At 53.1% G+C, this 19,693-nt stretch overlaps 3 protein-coding genes across 6 annotated transcripts in view; 1 reads left to right on the top strand and 2 right to left on the bottom strand.

Annotated features, from left to right (window-relative positions):
* Window positions 1–1,409: 1,409 nt before the first annotated feature.
* On the bottom strand, window positions 1,410–12,943 carry KLHDC3 (kelch domain containing 3). 2 transcript variants are annotated; one of them, XM_034991200.1, is made up of 15 exons: window positions 12,765–12,943; window positions 10,187–10,399; window positions 9,833–10,009; window positions 9,558–9,673; window positions 9,307–9,378; window positions 8,964–9,177; window positions 8,800–8,886; window positions 8,558–8,666; window positions 8,358–8,431; window positions 4,023–4,170; window positions 3,309–3,375; window positions 3,130–3,234; window positions 2,694–2,768; window positions 2,465–2,582; window positions 1,410–2,025 (listed from the first exon to the last, which is right to left on the bottom strand). In XM_034991200.1, the coding sequence occupies exons 2-15, from the start codon at window positions 10,338–10,340 to the stop codon at window positions 1,889–1,891; spliced, it is 1,653 nt and encodes a 550-aa protein (XP_034847091.1). In that variant the 5' UTR covers window positions 10,341–10,399; window positions 12,765–12,943; the 3' UTR covers window positions 1,410–1,888. The 2 variants fall into 2 exon arrangements, with proteins under 2 accessions (XP_034847091.1, XP_034847090.1); XM_034991199.1 differs by lacking the exons at window positions 1,410–2,025; window positions 2,465–2,582; window positions 2,694–2,768; ... (1 more) ...; window positions 3,309–3,375; window positions 4,023–4,170 and adding exons at window positions 6,246–6,877; window positions 8,157–8,235.
* MEA1 (male-enhanced antigen 1) lies at window positions 12,121–14,957 on the top strand. 3 transcript variants are annotated; one of them, XM_034991203.1, is made up of 4 exons: window positions 12,121–12,203; window positions 13,757–14,037; window positions 14,123–14,225; window positions 14,560–14,957. In XM_034991203.1, exons 2-4 carry the CDS (start codon window positions 13,768–13,770, stop codon window positions 14,709–14,711), a joined length of 525 nt encoding a protein of 174 aa, XP_034847094.1. In that variant the 5' UTR covers window positions 12,121–12,203; window positions 13,757–13,767; the 3' UTR covers window positions 14,712–14,957. The 3 variants fall into 3 exon arrangements, with proteins under 3 accessions (XP_034847094.1, XP_034847093.1, XP_034847095.1); XM_034991202.1 differs by lacking the exon at window positions 12,121–12,203 and adding an exon at window positions 13,173–13,275; XM_034991204.1 differs by lacking the exon at window positions 12,121–12,203 and adding an exon at window positions 13,366–13,386.
* Window positions 14,845–19,693, bottom strand: part of PPP2R5D (protein phosphatase 2 regulatory subunit B'delta) — a 23,159-nt gene continuing 18,310 nt past the window's right edge. Inside the window, exons 5-16 of the mRNA XM_034991195.1 lie at window positions 19,538–19,648; window positions 19,315–19,407; window positions 18,754–18,884; window positions 18,560–18,619; window positions 18,345–18,453; window positions 18,077–18,130; window positions 17,591–17,761; window positions 17,357–17,484; window positions 16,610–16,711; window positions 16,440–16,512; window positions 16,179–16,295; window positions 14,845–16,036 (exon numbers count right to left, since the gene is read on the bottom strand). Of these exons, the coding sequence (XP_034847086.1) occupies window positions 15,899–16,036; window positions 16,179–16,295; window positions 16,440–16,512; window positions 16,610–16,711; window positions 17,357–17,484; window positions 17,591–17,761; window positions 18,077–18,130; window positions 18,345–18,453; window positions 18,560–18,619; window positions 18,754–18,884; window positions 19,315–19,407; window positions 19,538–19,648 (1,287 nt within the window). The 3' untranslated portion in view covers window positions 14,845–15,898. The remainder of the gene's footprint in view (window positions 16,037–16,178; window positions 16,296–16,439; window positions 16,513–16,609; window positions 16,712–17,356; window positions 17,485–17,590; window positions 17,762–18,076; window positions 18,131–18,344; window positions 18,454–18,559; window positions 18,620–18,753; window positions 18,885–19,314; window positions 19,408–19,537; window positions 19,649–19,693) is intronic.

Below are 19,693 nucleotides of genomic sequence, written 5' to 3'. Positions count from 1 at the left end.
ATCCCTCTGGGCAAGGCAAACTATCCTGGTAGCTTCACTCCTCGGCTTACTGGGAAAAAAACATTTTATGCTTATCTCACATTTCAGTCATCACAGTTACATCTTTTCTCCCATCCCAGATGCATCAAACATTAGATATCCTAGCTTCTAATTCTCTCTTCCTTTTTCTGATAGCTGCTTTTTAGATGTCTTTCAGATGTTCTGTAATTTCTTATGATTTATCAATTAAAAAAGAAAAATCTCTATGCCCAATGTGGGGCTCGAACTCACAACCCTGAGATCAAGAGTTGCACAAGCTACCGACTAAGCCAGCCATCAAGCCCAATTAGAATTAACTGGGCTTTCTGAGGCTTAGGGTTTATAAATTTCAATCTTGCAAAATACCCAGCCTCTTTAAAATATTCTCTCCTCTGGAATCTTGATTATATGTCTCAATCTACCTTCCATGTTTTGTTTTCTCCATGTTTAACCTCTTTTCCTTAGTTTCCATTTCTCTGTATCCCTGTGCTCCACCTGTGCACCTTCAGATCTACTTCTAGTACATTCTCTTTTTAGGTATGTCTAATTTGTTGTTTAACCATGACGTTTCTAACTTCAAATAGTATATTGTTAATTTCTAAAAGCTATACTTTTTTATCAAACCAATTTGGTCCTTTTAGATACTCTTTTCTTTAGTCATACTTTTTCTTTAAATATAAGGTATTTTATATTTTGTTGTTTTTTTTTAATTTACTTATTTTATAGAGAAAGAGAGGAAGGGGTAGAGGGAGAGGGAGAGATTCTCCAGCAGACTCCCTGCTGAATGAGGACCAGGACACAGGGCTTAATCCCACGACCCTGAGATCATGACCTGAGCCAAAATCAGGAGTCCGACGTTTAATCTACTGAGCCACCCAAGCACCCCTGTTTTGTATTTTATATTTCTAACATGTCTTTGCTGGTCTGATTCTGTTGTCTATTGTCCCTAATGACTCTTACTCATGGTGATTTCTTTCATTGTGTGCTTTGTATTTTCACCAAAAGCACACATTCCTTCAAATTTTATCTGAAGGAATTCCCTGAGGCTGGGGTTTAAAGTACAAACCTCAAGAGAAGATTACATTTGCTTCTGCCAGGTGCCTGGGAGCACTACCAACCTGAGACCACTTCAAACTGAATTATTAGCTTGAGGATTTTCCAGTCTACACAGGTAATCTGAACTCTAGACCCAAACAGTACTAAGAGCCAGCTGTGTTTACACATTACCGGGGAAACTTTTTGTCCTCACCCCCTACCTCCCCTTGTATCCAAAACCAAAGCTAAGTAGGTCAGTTGTGGGAGTGGTTCACTCCTCCAATGACTGTGTCTTCTCTGAGGTTTTAAGTAGGAGGAGTCTCTGATGTGACTTCCTTCTTTGTGGGAGCCTTATGTTTGCTGCCAGCCCCCACAAGTGGCCCGCTGAAACAGTAGTTCTAGGCCACTCACAAAGCCCACCAAAAAAGCAGAAAAAAAAGAAGAGCGACAGGAATGTTTATGAATTGACTCTTACATAAAGTCCCAGCCCGGGGAGCCATCCACAGACTTCATGGCCTTCACCAGCCTTAAGACCACTCACTGGCCCTTTCTCTTCTATACCACAACCACTGGTTTAAAGCAAGGATGGGAGGACATGAGGACATGATGAACCAGATCCAAGCGGAGGAAGCGTGGCATAGCACAAGGTTGAGCTGCTCTTCTTCTCCAATGCTGGGGCAGTCCAAGAGCCCTCTAGTCGTCTCTGAGCCAATCTAGCTCAAGGGCAGCTACGATCCTTGCCCTTGAACGGAAAAGAACCAGAACAGGCCAAGCCCAAGTCTGTCCCCACAGATCCATTTCCCACTGGGGCAGTGGCAGAGCTCAGGACAGTTCCTTACTCTTTGCTCAAGGGGAGATGTCTCCGGTCCTTGCCTGCATTTCGGCGCCTCTTTCGACTCAAAAAGCTCTCTAGCTTCTTGCTGCGTTTTAGCTCCTTGAACTTCTCAGCTAGGACCAACTGGCGCTGCTCAGCTAGAGGACAGGGAGAAAGAAGGCTGGTGAGCAAAGGAGGAGGCACTCTCCCCTTTCCCCAGGTCTGTACCTCTCAACCACTATGCTGGGATACGTGACTTGGAGTTCACTGGTAAGTGCAGCACGTGGACTTTTTCTATGACCCGCTGCTTTCTCTGTTACACCAACTGTGAGCTCCTTCTATGTGCCCGGGGCAGCATATGGAGGGGAGGCAGGAGAGAGATAAAAGCAGCACTCCTTGCTCGTAATCTATACTTAGGGATAGGAGAATAGTTACAAATATCTCCTCCCTACCATTTCTACTTTCTTCCAACTTCCCATGGCATCCAGCCTTCTTGCCTCCCTCAGGGAGCTCATGGACCCCCGACACAGCATGCTGCCTCCATGGCCACCCAAGCCCGTCCCTGTAAGCAGCCTGAGACAGCTGTGTCCCACTCACATTTCTTCAGGAAGTATGGCCGATGGCCCTGCTGGGCCCGAGCCCTCTGCTCCTGCTTCAGGGCCAGGCGCAGCTCCTGCTGCCGCCTGCGTTCCTGCTGTGCCATTTCTTGCTGCTCCTGAGAAGCCAAGAGGAGGTGGGTGAGATGGGTGGGCAGGAGGGACTGAGAATCACCTCCTGACTGCCTTGAACTGTTCTCACCACCCACCTGCAGTTCTGACCCACTCACCATCCTCTGAAGCAGCTGCTGCAGTTTCTCATGCTCCTGCCCTGAACGGTGCTTCTTCAACTGCTTTTTCACCAGCTCCACAGTGCAAAATGAATACGATGGTTAGGAGTCTGTACATGTTAACTGCAATTCTGTGCCAAGCGTTATTCTAAGAGGTTCACACATGTTAATGCAAATAACACTCTGAGATATGCATTACTATTACCTCTTTTTATGATTAGAAAACTGCAAAGTTAAGGAACCTGCCAATGGTCACACAGCTAGTCAACTAATGAACCAGGATTTGAAAATAGGAAGCAAATTAGGGAGAGTTAAATCAGTTAAGGAGAAATAAATCTGCCCACCACTATGCTCCCTGTTCCCCTCTGCCTGACTAACCTGTTACCCTAGTTTCCCACCCCTCGGAATCCCCATGAGCCAGTCTCATGTTCCAAACCTCTTTCTCTTTGGCTCGGATGTCATTCAGGAATTCATACGTTTTGTCAAACACCTCAGGATTATATTCCCCTGACAGATCGTCAAAGCGGGGGTCCCGGGCTACCTTTGGAGAGAATGAGAGAGTATAAAAGAACTGTTCAGTCTCCCTTGAGACACTTCTTCCCGCCTTTTCCTCACCTTCTTACTGATGGGGACAACTTGACGCAAAAATGGCACCCGGACCTTGGCTGACATTTCCAGAGGCCTACGGAGAAATTAAAGAACATGTCTAGGGTCTCCAGTCTTTTTTAAGATTTAATTTCTTTCCTTTTTGAGAGAGAGAGAGAGACAGAGAGAGAATGTGCATGAGCAGGGGAGAGCTACAGGGTGAGGGAGAAGATCTCAAGCAGGCTCTATGCCCAGTGTGAGAGCCCGATGCAGGGCTCGATCTTACATCCCAGAGATCATGACCCGGGCCAAAATCAAGAGTTGGGCATTTAACTGACTGAACCACCCAGGTGCCCTAGATTTTATTTTTTGTTAAGCTTTTATTTATGTATTTGAGAGAGTAAGAGAGAGCCCAAGCGGGGGAGAGGAAGCAGGCTCCCCGCCGAGCAGAGAGCCCAATGTGGGACTCGATCCCAGGGAACTGGGATCATGACCTGAGCCGAAGGCAGACGCTTAACCAACTGAGCCACCCAGACACCCCTCTAGATTTTATTTTTAAGTAATCTCTACACCCAATGTGGGGCTCGAATTCACAACCCTGAGATCAAGAGTCACATGCTCTACCAAGCCACAGAGGCGCCCCAGGGTCTCCAAACATGATCAAAGGCCTCCCACCTAAGAATTCAGACACCTACCCAAGGTCCCAGGTATTCTCCAGTTCCTGGAGCAGGCCCTGCTCCTCACCTGTGCTTATCTGCAGCACATGCATTTTGGACACGTGGTCTAGAACCTTGCTTCTTAGAACTGTTTCCAGCTGCCAACTGTTTGTATGTCTTAGTCCCCACTTGGCTCTGCAATTCCAACAGCTCTTCAAATGACATGTTAGATGTGTCTGTGGAAGGAAGGGTGGGGACACAACTCAGCAAAGCATCTCCCAGTGCTGCAGAGACCTCATCCCACCCTCATTCCTTAGGTAACTGACCCTTTCCAATATCCCCGTCAGACCCATCACTACAGGCCCCAGGCAGCACAGGTCATAATGGTGCTACACTGATACCTAACTTCCCAACCACTCCAGCCACCTGAGGCCTCACCTGGCTAAGGACTGTAAGGCTGGAGGTGGGCCAAGCCACAGTCATCTTCTCTTTTGAATCATGCCTCCACAGGCTTCCCCACAGGGCATGTTTCCCTTGCTCAGTGACCACTGTCAGTGCTCTGCTTCATACTCTCAGCACCTCTCACCTTACCCAGTGCTCTAGCCTGCTAACTGGTCTCCCAACCTCTGTCTCCTCCCGAAGCTAGGCTTCCCAATTCAGGTTTGACAGAGGCATCTAAAATGCAAAGCTGAGGGGCGCCCGGGTGGCTCAGTCGTTGAGTGTCTCCCTTCGGCTCAGGTCATGATCCCAGGGTCCTGGGATCAAGCCCCACATCGGGCTCCCCGTTCGGTGGGAAGCCTGCTTCTCCCTCTCCCACTCCCCCTGCTTGTGTTCCCTCTCTCGCTGTGTCTCTCTCTGTCAAGTAAATAAATAAAATCATTAAAAAAATAAAATGCAAAGCTGATCTCATCACTCCCATCTCTTTCCCATATATATATGCTTCAGATCACATTGCTCCAGAACTCAAAACTCAATAGCTTCCTCTTGATCAGAGTAAAAGCTACAGGCCTTATAATGCTTTGAAAGACCCCATGTGATCTCTAATTTCATGTCCTTCCCACTCCTCTCCAGTCAACTGGTCTCCCAGCAGTTCCTGAGCAAAAAGGTCTATGTTCCTGCTTCAGTTCCTTTGTATTTGATATAGCCTCTGCTTGGAAGCTTTCTCCAGATATATTTAGTGCTTGCTCCCTCAGCTCCTTCAAACTGTTGCTCAAATGTCATCTTCTCTGTGAGGCCTTCTCTGACTACTTAAAATTGCAACCCCTCCCTTGCTTTCTCTCCATAGCCCTTATAAACTTTTTGAAAAACTGAGATATAATTCACATGTCATAGAATTCACCCTTAAAAACACACAATCTCATGCTCTGTTGCCTTTTATGCTATTTACTTTTTTTTTTTGCTCACCCTTTCTGAAAGGTATGTGAACAGGATTTCTTTTAAGATTTTAAGTAATCGCTACACCCAATGCGGAGCTTGAACTGACAACTCCGAGATCAAGCTCTGGCCACTGAGCCAGCCAGGCGCCCCAGGAACAGGAGTTTTTGATTGTTTTATTCACCGCTGTAACTACAGCAGCTAAAACGGCATTTAAAACAGCCTGCACACAGTAGATGTTCAACAAATGTTTCTGAAATTGGCGAACCCTGACCTACTAACCCTTCCCCAGCAACCCATGCCTCTCCTGATTGACTGTACTTTTACACATGCGTTTTCTCCCTGCGGAAAACCCTCATCCTCCTTTTCAGAAACCGCCCAAGGTCTCCTAACCCAGGAAGCGCCCCCTCACTGTCCAATGCGTCGGCGGCGCTCCCCACGGCGGCCTCTTCAGACCTCTCACGGTGACCGCGCCGCCACCTGCCCTTCTACCCGTGCCCCTCTGCCCGGCACCAGGCCCTCACCCTGCCGCAGGCCCCCGGCGTCCTCCCCGCCGCCCCGGGCCCCGCGGGCAGACCCGGCGGCCGCCGCGGCGCGGGAACTCTCTCTCGGCATTAGCTTATGGAACGCCGCGGCACCGAAAGGCACTACTTCCGCCCTAGCGGTTCTCGCCCCGCCTCTTCCGGCCTCACCCGGAAGCCGCGTCTGCGCAACTCGGTCGTTGAAAGGGCCGGGCCCGCGGGCGCCCACTGGAGGGAAGGTCGCCACCTTTTTGTCGCATGGCGCTGGACTCCGCGCTCGAGAGAAACTAGGGCCGGGCCTTGGTGGATTTTGGTTTCCTTTTGCTCCTGGCGGAGAGGCCAGAACCTCAGCACCTTGCCCCTCTGCAAGCTTCTGCCATCCACCCCCATCGTATTCCACAAAAACAGGTCACACGTTTGTTGGAGATTTTTAATTCATTTTTATAAAATCTGAGCTGGTTGGGAGCGCCAGGGAACAGCAACAGCTCAGGGAAGGGTGGGATTATCTGCTGGTCCTCGCCTCCCCAGGTCAGGGAGAAGGAGGTTTCATGGCAACAGCTGCAACTCCTCTCAGCTCTCAATCGATGCTCATGGCTCAAGCAGGGGAGGGGGTGGAAACAAGGGTCGGGGGGGAAGCTCCTGAGGCTCCGACACTGCTTGCTTCTCCCTTCTCCCCATTTCCTTCGCTTCCCAGCAGAGCCTGGCTGGCCTGGGGCAGAGCAGAAGCCCAGGAGCAGTTGGAAGGAGGTGTATGGGACAGAGCACCAAGGGGAAGGGGCCCTCGGCCCAAGGGAGGGGGGGATCTCGCCCTCTCCCCTACAGCTCCCCACTGAGTTCACAGCACAGGAAACACCTCTAGTCCAACAACTCCACGCAGAGGTATACCGAGTCCAGGGTCCAAAGGGCCAGGCAGGTGAGGGATGGGAAAGGGCAGTGAAGAGAATAGCAGGCTCAGGAAAGGGAGGCGGCAGCAACTTTCTCCTACCCATGGGAGGAGACGATGGGGCGACTGATATTGCTGTTGGTGGTCATGGCATTCAGCTCCCACCTGGAAGGCCAACAATGACAGGCAGAAAGGACAGATGGGGGGGAGCCTCCACCCCCAAGGCCAGAATTGCTCAAACAAAGCTATGAACACACCAGTCCCTTCAACATCTGAAAGCTCAACCACCCACAGCCACCTCCTTCCTTAGGGCCTTACTAATAAGTTTAACAATCAGGCCCCACCCACCACCAAATCCAGCATCACCCACTCCTCCACCTGCAACCTCATGTGGACTTCCTGTCTATGTTTATTTTATTTTATTTTTTATTTTAAAGATTTTATTTATTTATTTGAGAGAGAGAGTGAGAGAGAGAGAGAGCACAAGAGGGGGAGCGGGAGAGGGAGAAGCAGACTCCCTGCTGAGCAGGGAGCCCCATGCGGGACTCGATCCCGGGACTCCAGGATCATGACCTGGGCCGAAGGCAGTCGCTTAACCAACTGAGCCACCCAGGCGCCCCCTGTCTATGTTTATGTATGCTTGTGCCCAACACCTGGAAAAAATCATCTGTGTACACAGCTCAGTAAACTTACCAACCTACCTTTCATCCTCTGCTCAGATCCAACCAGGAATGTCTGTTTTTGCTCTCCACTCCTATCCCTTTAAAGGGCCTGACTCAGCTCTCCTAGGCTTCCAGAAGCCTTCCCTGCCCCTCCCACCACATAAAAATTAAATCCCTTTTTTCCCCTCTTTTTGACAATTCTATCATTCTACAAAGATTTACCAAGTACCTCCTTATGCCTTGTACACTGTGTCACCAGATGCTGAACACACACCCTCTCAGCAAGTAAGAGTTAAACTGAACTGATACAAGGAGAGGGAAGTGTCCAGAATGACCCAGGAAAACACAACTGTACACCAAATAACTTTTGGTGCTTGATTTGGACCTAAGAATGGAATTCAAAGGAAGTAGCTAGAAGGACCTCCCTTAATTCTGGAACTAATGTGATCCAAAGATTCCTAAACCTGTTGGTACTTCGCAGCTAACTTTGAAAATTTAATCAAACTTTCTCAGCATGCTAAAAACAACCGAATAGGCTCGGGACTCAAGAAGTGATGCTTCTGAACTTGGTTTGAAACACCAGATATTTTTTTCCCCCATATAATTTACCACTGATAATTGGGGCGGAATTGAATCTCCTTCCCTTTCACTCTCCACAAGTACACTACATCTCCAGCGTAACAAAAACCCGTCCCCTCTATACTGAGACCAAGCTCATCAGATCATGCCTGTGCTGCCCACTCACCCTCAGCCAAGCCCTGCTCTCCAACCACTCACTGTACCTGATGTCATGGGGCAAACAGGACTGGTCCAGGTTATACTGAATCACGGCCAGTTTACAAAGAGTCTTCAGACTAGGGCCTTTAAAGGAGAAGTCACGGAGAGGGAGATGGTCAGAGGCAAGGAAAGGGTCCAGTCCTGAATGTCACCGCCCAAAGCCAGGGACCCTGTGGCAGTAGCACTCTGGGAATACATGTACTTACTAAAGTCCAAAATGTGTAAGTCAGAATGATCTATGAGGTCAAATTCATCTCCCAGACCTTCCTCAGGAGATGGACTGTAGGGATCAAAAAAGAGATGAAGGAAAGAGGAAAGACTACCCATGAGACCCTCTTGCTCAAATGCCTCCCATGCAGTTACAGACGTGGGCCCTTCCTTGAGGCCTCCCCGCTTTCCTCCTAACCTGGTACCCCCAAAGAGAACAATCTTGTCACCAACAATACAGCAGCACTGGCGCCGGCGGGGACATGGCCCCTTCCCCTTCGGTTCAATCTTCTTCCAGGTAAAGGACACTGAAGAGAAGTGTATATGGAGGTTTAATACCTGCCCAGTCCAGATATCCTCTCCACCCCCACCCTCTTAGGATTTTTTTTCCCTCCTCCATCAATTGCTCCTTGTTTTCCCCCTAAAGGCAGTGCTCTGTACCAGGGTTAAACTTCCAGAGGTCATGGAAGTGCCGGTTCAGCCTTGCATTATAGCCACCGAAGATGTACAGCTCCCCATTGTAGCCAACTGGAAGGAGAGAGGAACGTGGAGTGTGAGGACAACGGGCAGAAAGGGGGGCCCCACAGGGACAAACAGACACTCACAGGCTGAGTGGCTCCGGCGGCCCTCGGGTAGCACCGGAGTGGGTGGACAGTCCAGCCAGGCCTCAGTCCTGGTGTCAAAGACACGGATGCGGTTGCAGTAAATCTCGTTGTTGGAATGGAATGGCCCAAAGCGGTCGGCACGGCCCCCAAAGACATACATGTGACTGCCCAGCATTGTAGCCGAGTGGAAGTCCCTCCAGCGTGCAGGGTTGCCCTGGGCAGGAGCAGAGAGATGAGAGGGAGGGGGTCAACATGGCGGCTAGGAGGGGATCTGCTCTCACTCAGCTTCCTATGATTTCTTCAACTGAGGGTAAGGATCTGGGAGAAAGAAGAAAGGGGAGACCTTTGTACAGATAAGGGTCCATGTCATGGTGCTGGTATCCAGCTTGTGAATGTCATTGGAAAAGCAGTCCGCCTGAGTGGGAAGAGAAAGGAAGTGAAGAAAGGAATAAAACATGGGATCAGTGGCACTCTGACCCTCCACTTGTCCCCTCAAAACCTGCGAACAAGTCAAAGCCTCCTATTGCACCACCCTCAATTTCTCTTTCTCTTTCTCATTCCCACCCTAAACCGCTACTTTCCTCCCAGACATACCAGCTGCTCATAGCCCCCAAAAATGTACATGGTCTTGCCCAGGACACAAGCTGAATGTCCGTCCCGGGCTCCAGGAACTGTTCCTGACACTCGGGGTGTGGACCACTTATGGGCATCTGAAAGACAGAAGCAGATGGGCCAGGTAAGCAACCTCTGACGCCCCCTCCTAGACTCTGGGGTGCCCTATTCCCAGCCGCCTCAGCCCACACCTTTCCCCGCCCCCGTCCCTGAGGCATCATTTGGCAGAATACAGCTTCTTTGCGACCCATACTCACTGACATCAAAGGCATAAAGCACATTGCAGGCCCCTTCGGTGTCATTCCGCCCGCCCCAAAGGAAGACCGTGTCGTCGATGAGGACGGTCGAGTGTCCATACCGCATGTAGGGTACCACAGCAGCCTGCCCACGGATGGAGGGCCTCACTGGGGGCAGCTTTGTCCAACGCAAGGACACTGTGGGCACAGATCTGCTCAGCCCTGGAAAGCTCCCTCCAGGCTGCTCACCGTTTCCCAAATCAGATACTCATTCCCCCATCCCCTCTGGCCACGGGGACCACCGCCAAACCTCATTCAGCTACCCGTTGCCCTCCCTGACGTGGGTACCCAGGGACAGCCCCAGCATTGGCTTACCTGCATTGAAGATGTGCACATCAATCTGACGCAGCGTTTCATAGTCTTCACCAGAGCAGTAACCCCCGAAGGAGTACACCCGGTGCCCAACAGCCACTGCAGCATGGTTCACCCTGCGGGGCCCGCCCTCCAGGTGCACTGTCCACCGTAACATCCCCTGGGTCACTGGTCACAGCCACATGCCCCCCCGGCACGGCCTGCTGCCTCTGCTACCTGCACACAAGTTAGGGCCACGGGCTCCTCAGGCAAGGCCTTTGTCTGGCTCACCGTGACTCTGCCCAGGACCAGCCCGTGACTCCAAGTGTCACCCTGGTGGCCCTCCCACACCACCCCTCCGAAGTTCAGGTGGCTGGCCGTGGCCCAGGGGAGAGGCAGAAGTCAGGGAGTTTGCCCTGGCCCCGTGTTCTCCAACAGCAAAGGGTGGGGCCGCTCTGACCTGACTGACAGCTCTGAATCTGCTGATCAAGGGCTTGGCATGGTCATCCTCATTTACTCATGGAGGCCCCATCGCGTCCCTGGCCTGGCACAAGCTCCAAGTGCTCCCCCGCCCCCCCCTCCCCCATCCTCCTTCCCAAGGCAGTGCATTCTCTTGTCTCTCCGGCTCTGCTCCGCTTACTGCCACCTCTCTAAGAATCTCTGCTCTTTAAGGTGGGGAAAGGGATCTCAAAATACTCAGGACTATTAATAGCCCAGCCAACCCCAATCGGTCCATTGAAAGCTGGCATTGGTGCTTCAAAGCAGAAAAGCTTTTAGGTCTTTAGAGTGAAACAGTCCCCCTATCCAGGACAAGGTGGGATTGATTCAGGGCAGGGACATCCATGGATGGTTAGCCCCTCATAGGGAGCTCCTGTCAAGCTGAGCTGTTGTCATCAGGGTCATCCAGGGCCCCCCACAGGCACTCGGAGTTCCTTTGACAGCTGTGCCTGGTATCCTGCCAAGACTAGGAACTCAAGCCGGAAAGGTATGTGTCTGCTGGGGACTGAGGGGGTGGGAGTGAAGAGGAGGGGTTTTCCCCTCCTACTACTTCCCCAACCCTGCTATTGTAAGGATAAACAAGCTATTTTAGCAGCTCTTTTCCCACTTGGATCCCTGAAATGGGGATGGGGTAGGGGTGCATTAGAAAAGAGAAAGGAGGGGCGCCTGGGTGGCTCAGTCAGTTAAGCATCTGCCTTTGGCTCAGGTCATGATCTCGGGGTCCTGGGATAGAGAGTGGGCTCTCCACTCAGCAGGGAGTCTGTTTCTCCCTCTCCCTCTGCCCCTCCACTCATGCTCACACACTCTCTCTCTCATAAATCTTAAAAAAAAAAGAGAAAAAGGAAACAAAAAAAAAAAAAAAAACGCCCTAGGGCAGGACAATAAATAGACCCAGGCATGACCTGCCAACCTAGAGATAATGGGTACACTTGAAGGCTCTGTCAGACAAATGCTCCTCCAACTGGTATTGCCTTCGCTGGCAGGCACCTGCTGGGTTTGAGTGGATCATCTGCTCCCTGTTCAAGAAGCCCTGGCAGAGGAAAGAGTCTGACAGAACCTCAGACACAGAAAAAGCAAGGGAGGCCCCTCAAAAGAAAGAGACATGGCTTTCAGCTGGCTTGCCACCCCCCTCCCCCTTCAACCTCCCTCAACCCCCCATCCCATGCTTTAAATAGCCAGCCTGCCAAACCTGAAATAGCCCCAGCAGGAAACCACTCTCACTTCATTATTCCTGTCCTCAATCCAACAGATCTTGGATCTGGGCTTGCGGGGAGATAGGAGGTTGAAGGGTTTAGGAATTCGAGTCTTTCATTTTCCCTCATAGCTTCTACTCCCCCCTTCAACTATGTCAAGGTAAAGTAAAGAATTCACAGGGGAAGAGAGAAGTAATTCCATCCAAAGGTGGACAGAATCGTAGCTTCTTCACAAGGACAACTCACACTCATGGAGAAAAGCCCCCACCATCTCAGGGTCCCCGCTTATCTCTGGGTCTCCTGGATCCTTCATCATTGCTGCATTCTCAAGCTTCTTCCATTCCCTTCATGTACGTACCCCCCTCCCTGGTCTCTTGCAATGTTCACTCCCCATTTCTGGCCCTTCTTGATCTCCTGAGAGCTTTGCAGTTTTCTCCTTTTTCCTTCTCCCACCGCACCAAGATCCACCCCAACAGCCCTCCATTTTCCCTCTTCCACTAAGGAAGAAAAAGCTAATATTCACTGACCCCTTTCGGCCAGGGATAGTCCTCACTCTACATGACGCTATCCCTGCCTTCTTCCAGTCATCCCAACCTCCCCTCCCCCACAATACTAGACCCTCCCCCCCCTTTTCTTCCATTCTCCTCAGCTTCCCCTTCTCCTCATAGCCCAGTCTTCCTTCCAATTCCCTTCAGTGCCTCCGCCAACCACCAGGTCCCCTCCACCCGTTTCCTCACCATCCTAACCCAGCCCTTCTTTCCCCATTAACACTTTCCTTTCCCATCATCCCCCTAGTTCCCTCCCCACCCCCACCTCATCGCTCTCAGGCCCCTCCCCCACGACTCCAGATCCAGGTATGGGCAACCCCAGCCTCTCCAATTATCCTTGTCCCTTAACCCATCCCGGGCTACCTGCCAGGCCGGGCCGGGGCGGGGCCGCGGGTCCTCGCGCTGCCTGCAGTCTAGAACCCGTTGCGCGCCAACCGACACCTCGGTCCCCAACGAGATAAACACAGCCAGGCTCGGTCCTTCCGGCGGGCAGCCGTGTGCGCACGTGCAGTCAGAGCTAAGTGCCCGAAGCCTACCGGGACTTGTAGTCCACGGGTTTCTGGAGAGTCGTGAGGGACCGAGGAGTGGGCAGGAGCTGAAGGAGATTGTGCGCATGTGCGTGTGTGTGTGTGTGTGTGTGTGTGTGTGTGCGCGCGCGCGCGTGTGCGTGTGTGTGTCAAAACCCGTGGGGGTCACTGGGTAATGTAGTCCTTTGTTGTCTGGGCAGGGGATGGCGGAGGCGGGACAAGGGGCGTACTGCTCGTCCTCGTTCGCGTCAATCATGAGCACGGGGCGGGGCGGGAGGACCAGGCGCCCGAGTACGTCCTGCCCCGCCGGAAGTGAAGGTGTGGGTTCAGCCGCGGGCTCCGAGCGGGTGAGGCGCGCGGAAAGACCGGCGCCGAGCATTGGTGGGGGCGGGGGGCGGACGCCGCAGCTGGGGCCATTTGAGGGGAGCCCCTGGGACCTAAAGGGCGTTTGTCAGGCGGTACAGAAGGGGACCCGTTGGAGAGGGGAGAGGGGGGTGGGTGCTCCCTGTCTAGGGGAGCTTGTTTGGCGACCCGGCGTTCCCAAGTCGGGGGGTAGGAGAGGGCGGGGTTCTGGACGTAGTCTTTTGGGAGGTGGCGTGGACTCCGTTCGGGCTGTTATTTAAGGATTGGCAGAGCAAGTCGGGTGGGCCTCGGTTCAAGATATGAGTCGATTTAAAAGGTGGAGGGCCCAGGAGAGGGTGGGGTGCAGGAAGCTTGGGAGCGTTTGAATGTTTTGCGGACCCAGGAGACCACAAGGAACTGGATGAGGGGCTGAAGGTGGACCTAATTTCATCCGATCCCTGTCCTCCTGCCTCTCTGTCCTTGCAGCCCCTGCCCGGATGGCAGCAGTAGTTCTAGGGGGAGACACCATGGGCCCCGAGCGTATCTTCCCCAATCAGACTGAGGAGCTAGGGCCGCACCAGGGCCCTACGGAAGGCACTGGGGATTGGAGCAGCGAGGAGCCTGAGGAAGAGCAGGAGGAAACGGGGGCAGGCCCAGCTGGCTACTCCTATCAGCCCCTGAACCAAGATCCTGAACAAGAGGAGGTGGAGCTAGCACCGGTGGGGGACGGAGAAGATGTAGTTGCTGATATTCAGGATCGGATCCAGGTATGGTGGAGGAGGCACTGTTCTGGCCAGGTGAAGCTGGGATCCCTGAAGGGCTGGCCCTGAACTGTCTTCTCTGGCTCTGCAGGCCCTGGGGCTTCATTTGCCAGACCCACCATTAGAGAGCGAGGATGAAGAGGAGGAGGGAGCTACAGGATTGAGCAATCACAGCTCTATTCCCATGGACCCGGGTAAAGAGAGCATTTTTTCATTCTGGAATAATGATGGAGGAAAGGGACTGGTCAGACCCAGTAAAGGGGAGTCACGGAGGAACACCCTGTTCCTAAAACAACAGTTTGTATTCTAAGATTTTACACACTTAAGAATCCAGGTGAAATGCTATTGTGCTAGACTTGGGTGATGGGCAGGCTTGCCTGGAAATAACAAGATGGATTTGGTCACCCTCCTAGCCCAAGGGTTATGGGTTAATTCAAGGAAATTAGGTCCACCTTCAGCCCCTCATTCAAGGGTTATGGGAGCAAAGCTGGTCCCGCAGTTTCTATCCCCTGTTCTCTGTGATTTCAGAACACGTGGAGCTGGTGAAAAGGACGATGGCTGGAGTAAGCCTGCCTGCGCCAGGGGTTCCTGCCTGGGCTCGGGAGATATCAGATGCCCAGTGGGAAGATGTGGTACAGAAGGCCCTTCAGGCCCGGCAGGGTACCCCAGCCTGGAAGTAACTAGCCTGAGAGCTGCCTTATCTCCCTGCATTCCAGGCCAGAACCAGCACAGGACTGAACATAGCCGTGGTTGTAACGTCCATCTCCATCTTTCTCATCTCCCTTTCCACATCAAGGCAAATCAGACTTCTTCTCAGAGACCCACTTTATTCAGTTCTGTACATATGGGGACATCGGCCCAAGCCCAACCCATCTTAGCATGTATCACTCTGTGGAGAATAAAGCACCCTATGTACACAGCCAAAAGCTGCACTGCCTGGGCCCCTGGGACCTGGGTCTGGCCCTCCTCAGCCCCTTGCCCCTCCAAGGTGTCCGAAAGGGACAAGTGGGGGCCTGCCCATCATCAGCATAAACAAGGAAATAAATAGGTGTTCGGGGAGCCATGCTTGGGGCACTGCTCCCTGCTTCCTCCTAGCTTTGGGAACCAACAGCACAGGAAAGCAGTCAACCCCAGGGTGGTCCCTTCCATGTCTGTAATCCCAGGGCTGCTGCTCACCATAGAGGGGGCACAGGGTAGGGTGTTTGTTCACCCCCTTCTCTTGGTCCATCTGGGCCCTATATTCATCACCTATGGTCCATAGCCTATGCTTTTCTCCTTTTGACCTCCCATGTTGTCTTGGTCAGGCAGGGGGTAAAAGAAAGTAATTCAACCCCATCAGCCTGCACACTACTGGGGCCGGGGGCCTATTTGTGCCTGTTGGGGGTTGGCTCCCCTCCAGCTACTCCAGGGGCCAATGGGGCTTGACATAACTTTGGTGAGAGTAACCTCCTACTGCTCCCTATATGCTTCTGCAGGGGAGGGAGAGGAGGAGAGACACCTGGAGTTCAAATGAGGGTGAAGGGAAGGGGAGAGGAGCATATGTATTCCTGGGTGTATTTCTCAGAGCAGCCTCAGGTAGCTGTGGGGTTGGGAGCAGGAGGGAGACAGGCATCCCCAAGTTGTCTGAGTACTGAGGATCTCAGTGCTCAGCCTGTCTGTACTAGCCACAGGGAGGCATGAACACATTTGGGGGAGAAGAGGGACCACTGTGTGAGGGTCCCCGCTTCAAGTGCCACATCCCCTCCCTAGAGTAGCTAGAGAGGCACTGCCTTGCCCCAAGTCAGCCAGTGGGGAGCAGAGGGTGGAGGGCTAGGGCAGCGTCCCAGGGCTGAGTGGGCCGTGGCCCTGTAGTAGGACGGTGAGGGGGTCAGAGAGCCTCCTGGCTGGCAGTTAGGAATTCCTCCGCCCGCTTGTGTGCCTCCAGCGCCTTGATGGTGTACACGTCCTGGGGCAGCTCTGACTTCCGCCGAAGCAGCACCTTCTCCTTCTTGATGTCCTTCAGCATCTGTGTGTGGGTAAAGAGAAGGTGAGGGATGCTGACCAATTCCCAACAGATTCTATGGTTTCCTCCCCTTGTTCCTGGGCTCCTGTCTCCTCTCCCTTCCAGAGCTTTTATTTCTGCTCCCCATCCCTCGGTGCCTTCCCACCTGCACGGCCTCTGTCTCCACCGTCCTCTTCAGAAGCTGGATGTCCTCTGCCGTGGGGGTCTCCGTCTCCATCGAGTATACAGGAGGCAGTGGTGGAGGAGCTCGAAACATGGGGTACTGATAAGGAAAGGAGAGGCATGGGCAGGTGGTGAGAGCCACTTCAGAAGTTGGTGGGCCTGTCTGCTTCATGTTCCTGCTCAAACAAACCCTCCCTCAGCCAAATTGGGCCCCTGGTTGAGGGCGGTGGCAGCAAAACCTCACCTGGGGATTAAGTCGGGCCAGCTCCTCTATCTTTTGCCACATCTCTTCTCTTTCCTTCATTCGGAACCGGCCCCTGAGAGAGCAAGGACGGGATGGGGGGGGTGGGCTTGAGAGAGAAGCAAAAGGGCCCGGGGATGAAGATGGAAGCCCCCAGGTAGAGAGACACTCACTTCTGTTTCTCTGCCTTGTACTGTTGTGTGCAGTCATCAAATAGCTTCTGATTCATCTCCATAAACAGCTTCAGGGCATTGTAGATCAGTCCATGGATTGTCCTGCCGCCGGGAAGAAGGATCGGCTGTAGGAGGCCTTACCGACACCAAGGGCAGTGCCAGGACCCCAGTTTGCTCTTTCCTAGGAGGGGTGTCTGCTAAGAGTTTTCACAGACCTCTGCAGTGTAAGCATCTCTCTCTAGCCAGATCATGTGACTGCAGACCGGCCTTTCAGGGTCTTCATAGCTGTTAGTCTGCCTGTCCATCCTTCGCCTCACCCCATGCTCCAGACCTACCTTCTTCCCACCACTTCTGCTCTCTGGCTATGCTACCGGCCTGCCAGCAGCAGGATGGACGGCATCTGCAGCACAGTGCACTTGCCTTCAGCAGGAAAGCCTCTACAACACTGGGGTTCAGCACATGCTAAAAAGATCACATCAGCCTCTCCAGAGCACGGAATTAGGTCTCCAAAGCCGCAGACTATCTGACCGTAAGAAGAGAGGACACAAGCCCTGCTCTGCTGTATGGCAGCCCTCTCTCACATAGCTGTCTTCTCCCTGGGCAGGTCCTCAAGGGCCTATCAGCATGCAGTGGGCACAAGACCCCGTGCTCGGTGGCCAGATGAGGCCACTGGCTCTTCAGTTTTTCCCCACCCACACAGGCTCCAAAACCAGAGCCCCACTGCCCAGCCCTGCCCCAGCCCCGTACTTGTTCCAGTGGCTCTTGGAGTTCCTGTAGAGGGCGGGGAACATGATGGGGAGGACTCGGGCAGCATTGTCACTTATCAGGCTCATGATGTACTCATTGTTCCAGTAATAGAGGGCACGCTCTGCCACCTGGTGGGGACAGGTGGGACTCAGCAGGGATCCGGTTTGCTCTGCTGAAAACCCTCCCTTGGCTTCTGGAAGGCAGGGGATGGGGATGTGTTGGTCTGAGTCTCACCTGGAAATGGGGGCTGGAGACACACTTGGCAAGCTGGCGGAAGAGTGGTTCCATCACTTTGCTGAACTCTGAAGGTTCAATGACATCCAGAATCTCCTCTAGCTCATTCAGGAACATGACTTCCTTGGGGCTGTGGGTCTTGGGCCAGAACTTGAGAAGTCCTACAATCACCTGTGAGAAGAGGAGGACATGGGGATAAAATTCTCCCTTAATACCGGCCTGCTTCTGCCGGAAGTCTTCCTGCACTCTCTCCCCACCCTGGTGGGCACAGCTTGGGCGCCGCCCCCCCCCCCCACCTGCTCACATTTCTCTGACCTGGATCTGTTTCCTAGGTATATATAGGTTGTACTCCTCCTTCAGAGAGGAAAGCATGTCACCTGTTGGGCCACACCCCTCCTGAGCCCCTGCTTATGGCATTCCTCAATAGGCAGACTGGCGAGTCTAACTGACAAGAAGAGGTGTCCTGGGGCTGGAGAGGGGAATTACCGGCTCTGTGAGGCTGCTCTCCTTCTCCAGGAACTGTACCACACAGTAAGCCAGCTGCAAAAGGTTGAGGGAGAAAGGAGGTGAGGTGCAGGGCCCAGGTCTCAGAGGGGTCAGGGACAGAAGCAAGAGCCCAGAATGGAAGAAGAGGTGTAAAGAGGAATTATCCCACCCACTCCTTCTGCCACCCCCATCCCTGCTGGAATACCTTCCCCTCCCTCTCTTTTCTCTGCTGCCAGAGTCAGGGATCGTCAGGAGGAAGACAGCTCACCTGAGGGTGGTAGACACTCAGGGACTTGACCTTGTGAAGGGGAAGCAGGACACGGATGAGGAACATCTTGTGCTCTTCCTTAAGGGGCAAGGCAAAGCCGTTGATGATGCTAGGAGTTACAGGAGGTTTGTTAGGACCAAAGGGCCACGTCCAAGTTCAGTGCTCCAATGCCTCCAGCCTTCTACAGGCACGCATGCCCCCACCCCATCTCTCACCTGCCAAGGATCTCTAGGAGCTCGGCAATCCCGTTGTGATGTTCTGTCTCATAGATGAATCTGCAGGAAGAAAGAAAGGCTCTCCTGACAATCCCTGATGTCCCTGCAGCACTCTGCAGAGTACCCCTATCCCCCTGCTCCCACCCCAACTTAGCAGGGCTTGCTTTGCTCCTAAGCCTGGCTCCTGGCCTCACCTGTAGAAGATGTGGTTGATCTGCCTACGGATATAAGCCCGGAGCCCCAAAAACTTGCCATAGATGCGATGCAAGATGGTCTTGAGGAAGTCCCGCTCTCGAGGATCCTCACTGTCAAATAGGTCCAAGAGCTGGGAGCCGGCGAGGGGAAAGCTGGTGAGTGAGGCAGGAGCCAGGGAGGGCCAGGGCTGGGGTGACACAGGGTCCTAGCCAGAGGACACCCAGAGATTCTCTGGATGGGGCGTGTGGGGACAAATCTCTGGAAAGCAGAGTGCTGTTCTCACACAGCTCTCCCCAGGGTGATGTCTGGGTACGCATGTTTACGTGCCCCACTGCCGGGGAACAGGTAACTGTTGCTTATTTCCTTCAATTACACCAGAAGCTTCTTGAGAGCAGAGAGGTTTGTTTATCCCTCCCACCACCACCAGTCCCTTTGTACCAGACCCAGTTGAAAGCCCACATAGTCAGCAGATGCAGAAAGAGCGGGGCCTGCAGCGAGGGGCCATGGGGCTAGAGTTCATGGACTGGAAGGAGGGCAGGATGGGAACTTCAAGGACTCACAGCAAGGACAAACTTCTGGTCGATATACTTCTTGGCTATGTTTGGCTGGAAATCAGGAGACTCAAGGAAACGTAAGAAGAACTCATACACGAGCTGTCGGGGGCAATGAGCATCCGCTTAGGGGGCGTTCCCCAAGGACTGGGAGATCCCCCCACCCTGGCTGCAGGCCTCTGAGCGCCCCAGTCCCTGCAGCCAGGGCCAGCCTGCCCCCTCACCCTGATACCTGCAGATGCGGCCAGGCAGCTTCCAGGGTGGGCTCATCCTCTTCCGGGTCAAACTCGGCCCCGGTGGGGTTCGATGAAGGTGGCAGCGTCCGGAAGAGGTTCACTGAAAACTGAGGGGTAGGACCCAGGTGAGAGCTCCCGTCCAGGCTTCTCCA

This window comes from Mirounga leonina, unplaced genomic scaffold (genome assembly GCF_011800145.1).
Source record: "Mirounga leonina isolate KUSES-001 unplaced genomic scaffold, KU_Mleo_1.0 Mir_53, whole genome shotgun sequence".
NCBI classification, from domain to species: domain Eukaryota; kingdom Metazoa; phylum Chordata; class Mammalia; order Carnivora; family Phocidae; genus Mirounga; species Mirounga leonina.
This window is presented reverse-complemented; position numbering and strand designations above follow the sequence as displayed.

Excerpts from the sequence above, each read along its gene's own strand:
- KLHDC3 (XM_034991200.1), bottom strand. The coding sequence starts at position 10,340 with ATGTTACGGTGGACAGTGCACCTGGAGGGCGGGCCCCGCAGGGTGAAC. Across the intron at positions 10,010-10,186 it reads TGTGCACATCTTCAATGCAG|TGTCCTTGCGTTGGACAAAG; the intron begins GTAAGCCAATGC and ends CTGTGCCCACAG. Across the intron at positions 2,769-3,129 it reads TCCGAGCCAAAGAGAAAGAG|CTGGTGAAAAAGCAGTTGAA; the intron begins GTTTGGAACATG and ends TGCACTGTGGAG.
- MEA1 (XM_034991203.1), top strand. The coding sequence starts at position 13,768 with ATGGCAGCAGTAGTTCTAGGGGGAGACACCATGGGCCCCGAGCGTATC. Across the intron at positions 14,038-14,122 it reads ATATTCAGGATCGGATCCAG|GCCCTGGGGCTTCATTTGCC; the intron begins GTATGGTGGAGG and ends CTGGCTCTGCAG. Across the intron at positions 14,226-14,559 it reads CTCTATTCCCATGGACCCGG|AACACGTGGAGCTGGTGAAA; the intron begins GTAAAGAGAGCA and ends CTGTGATTTCAG.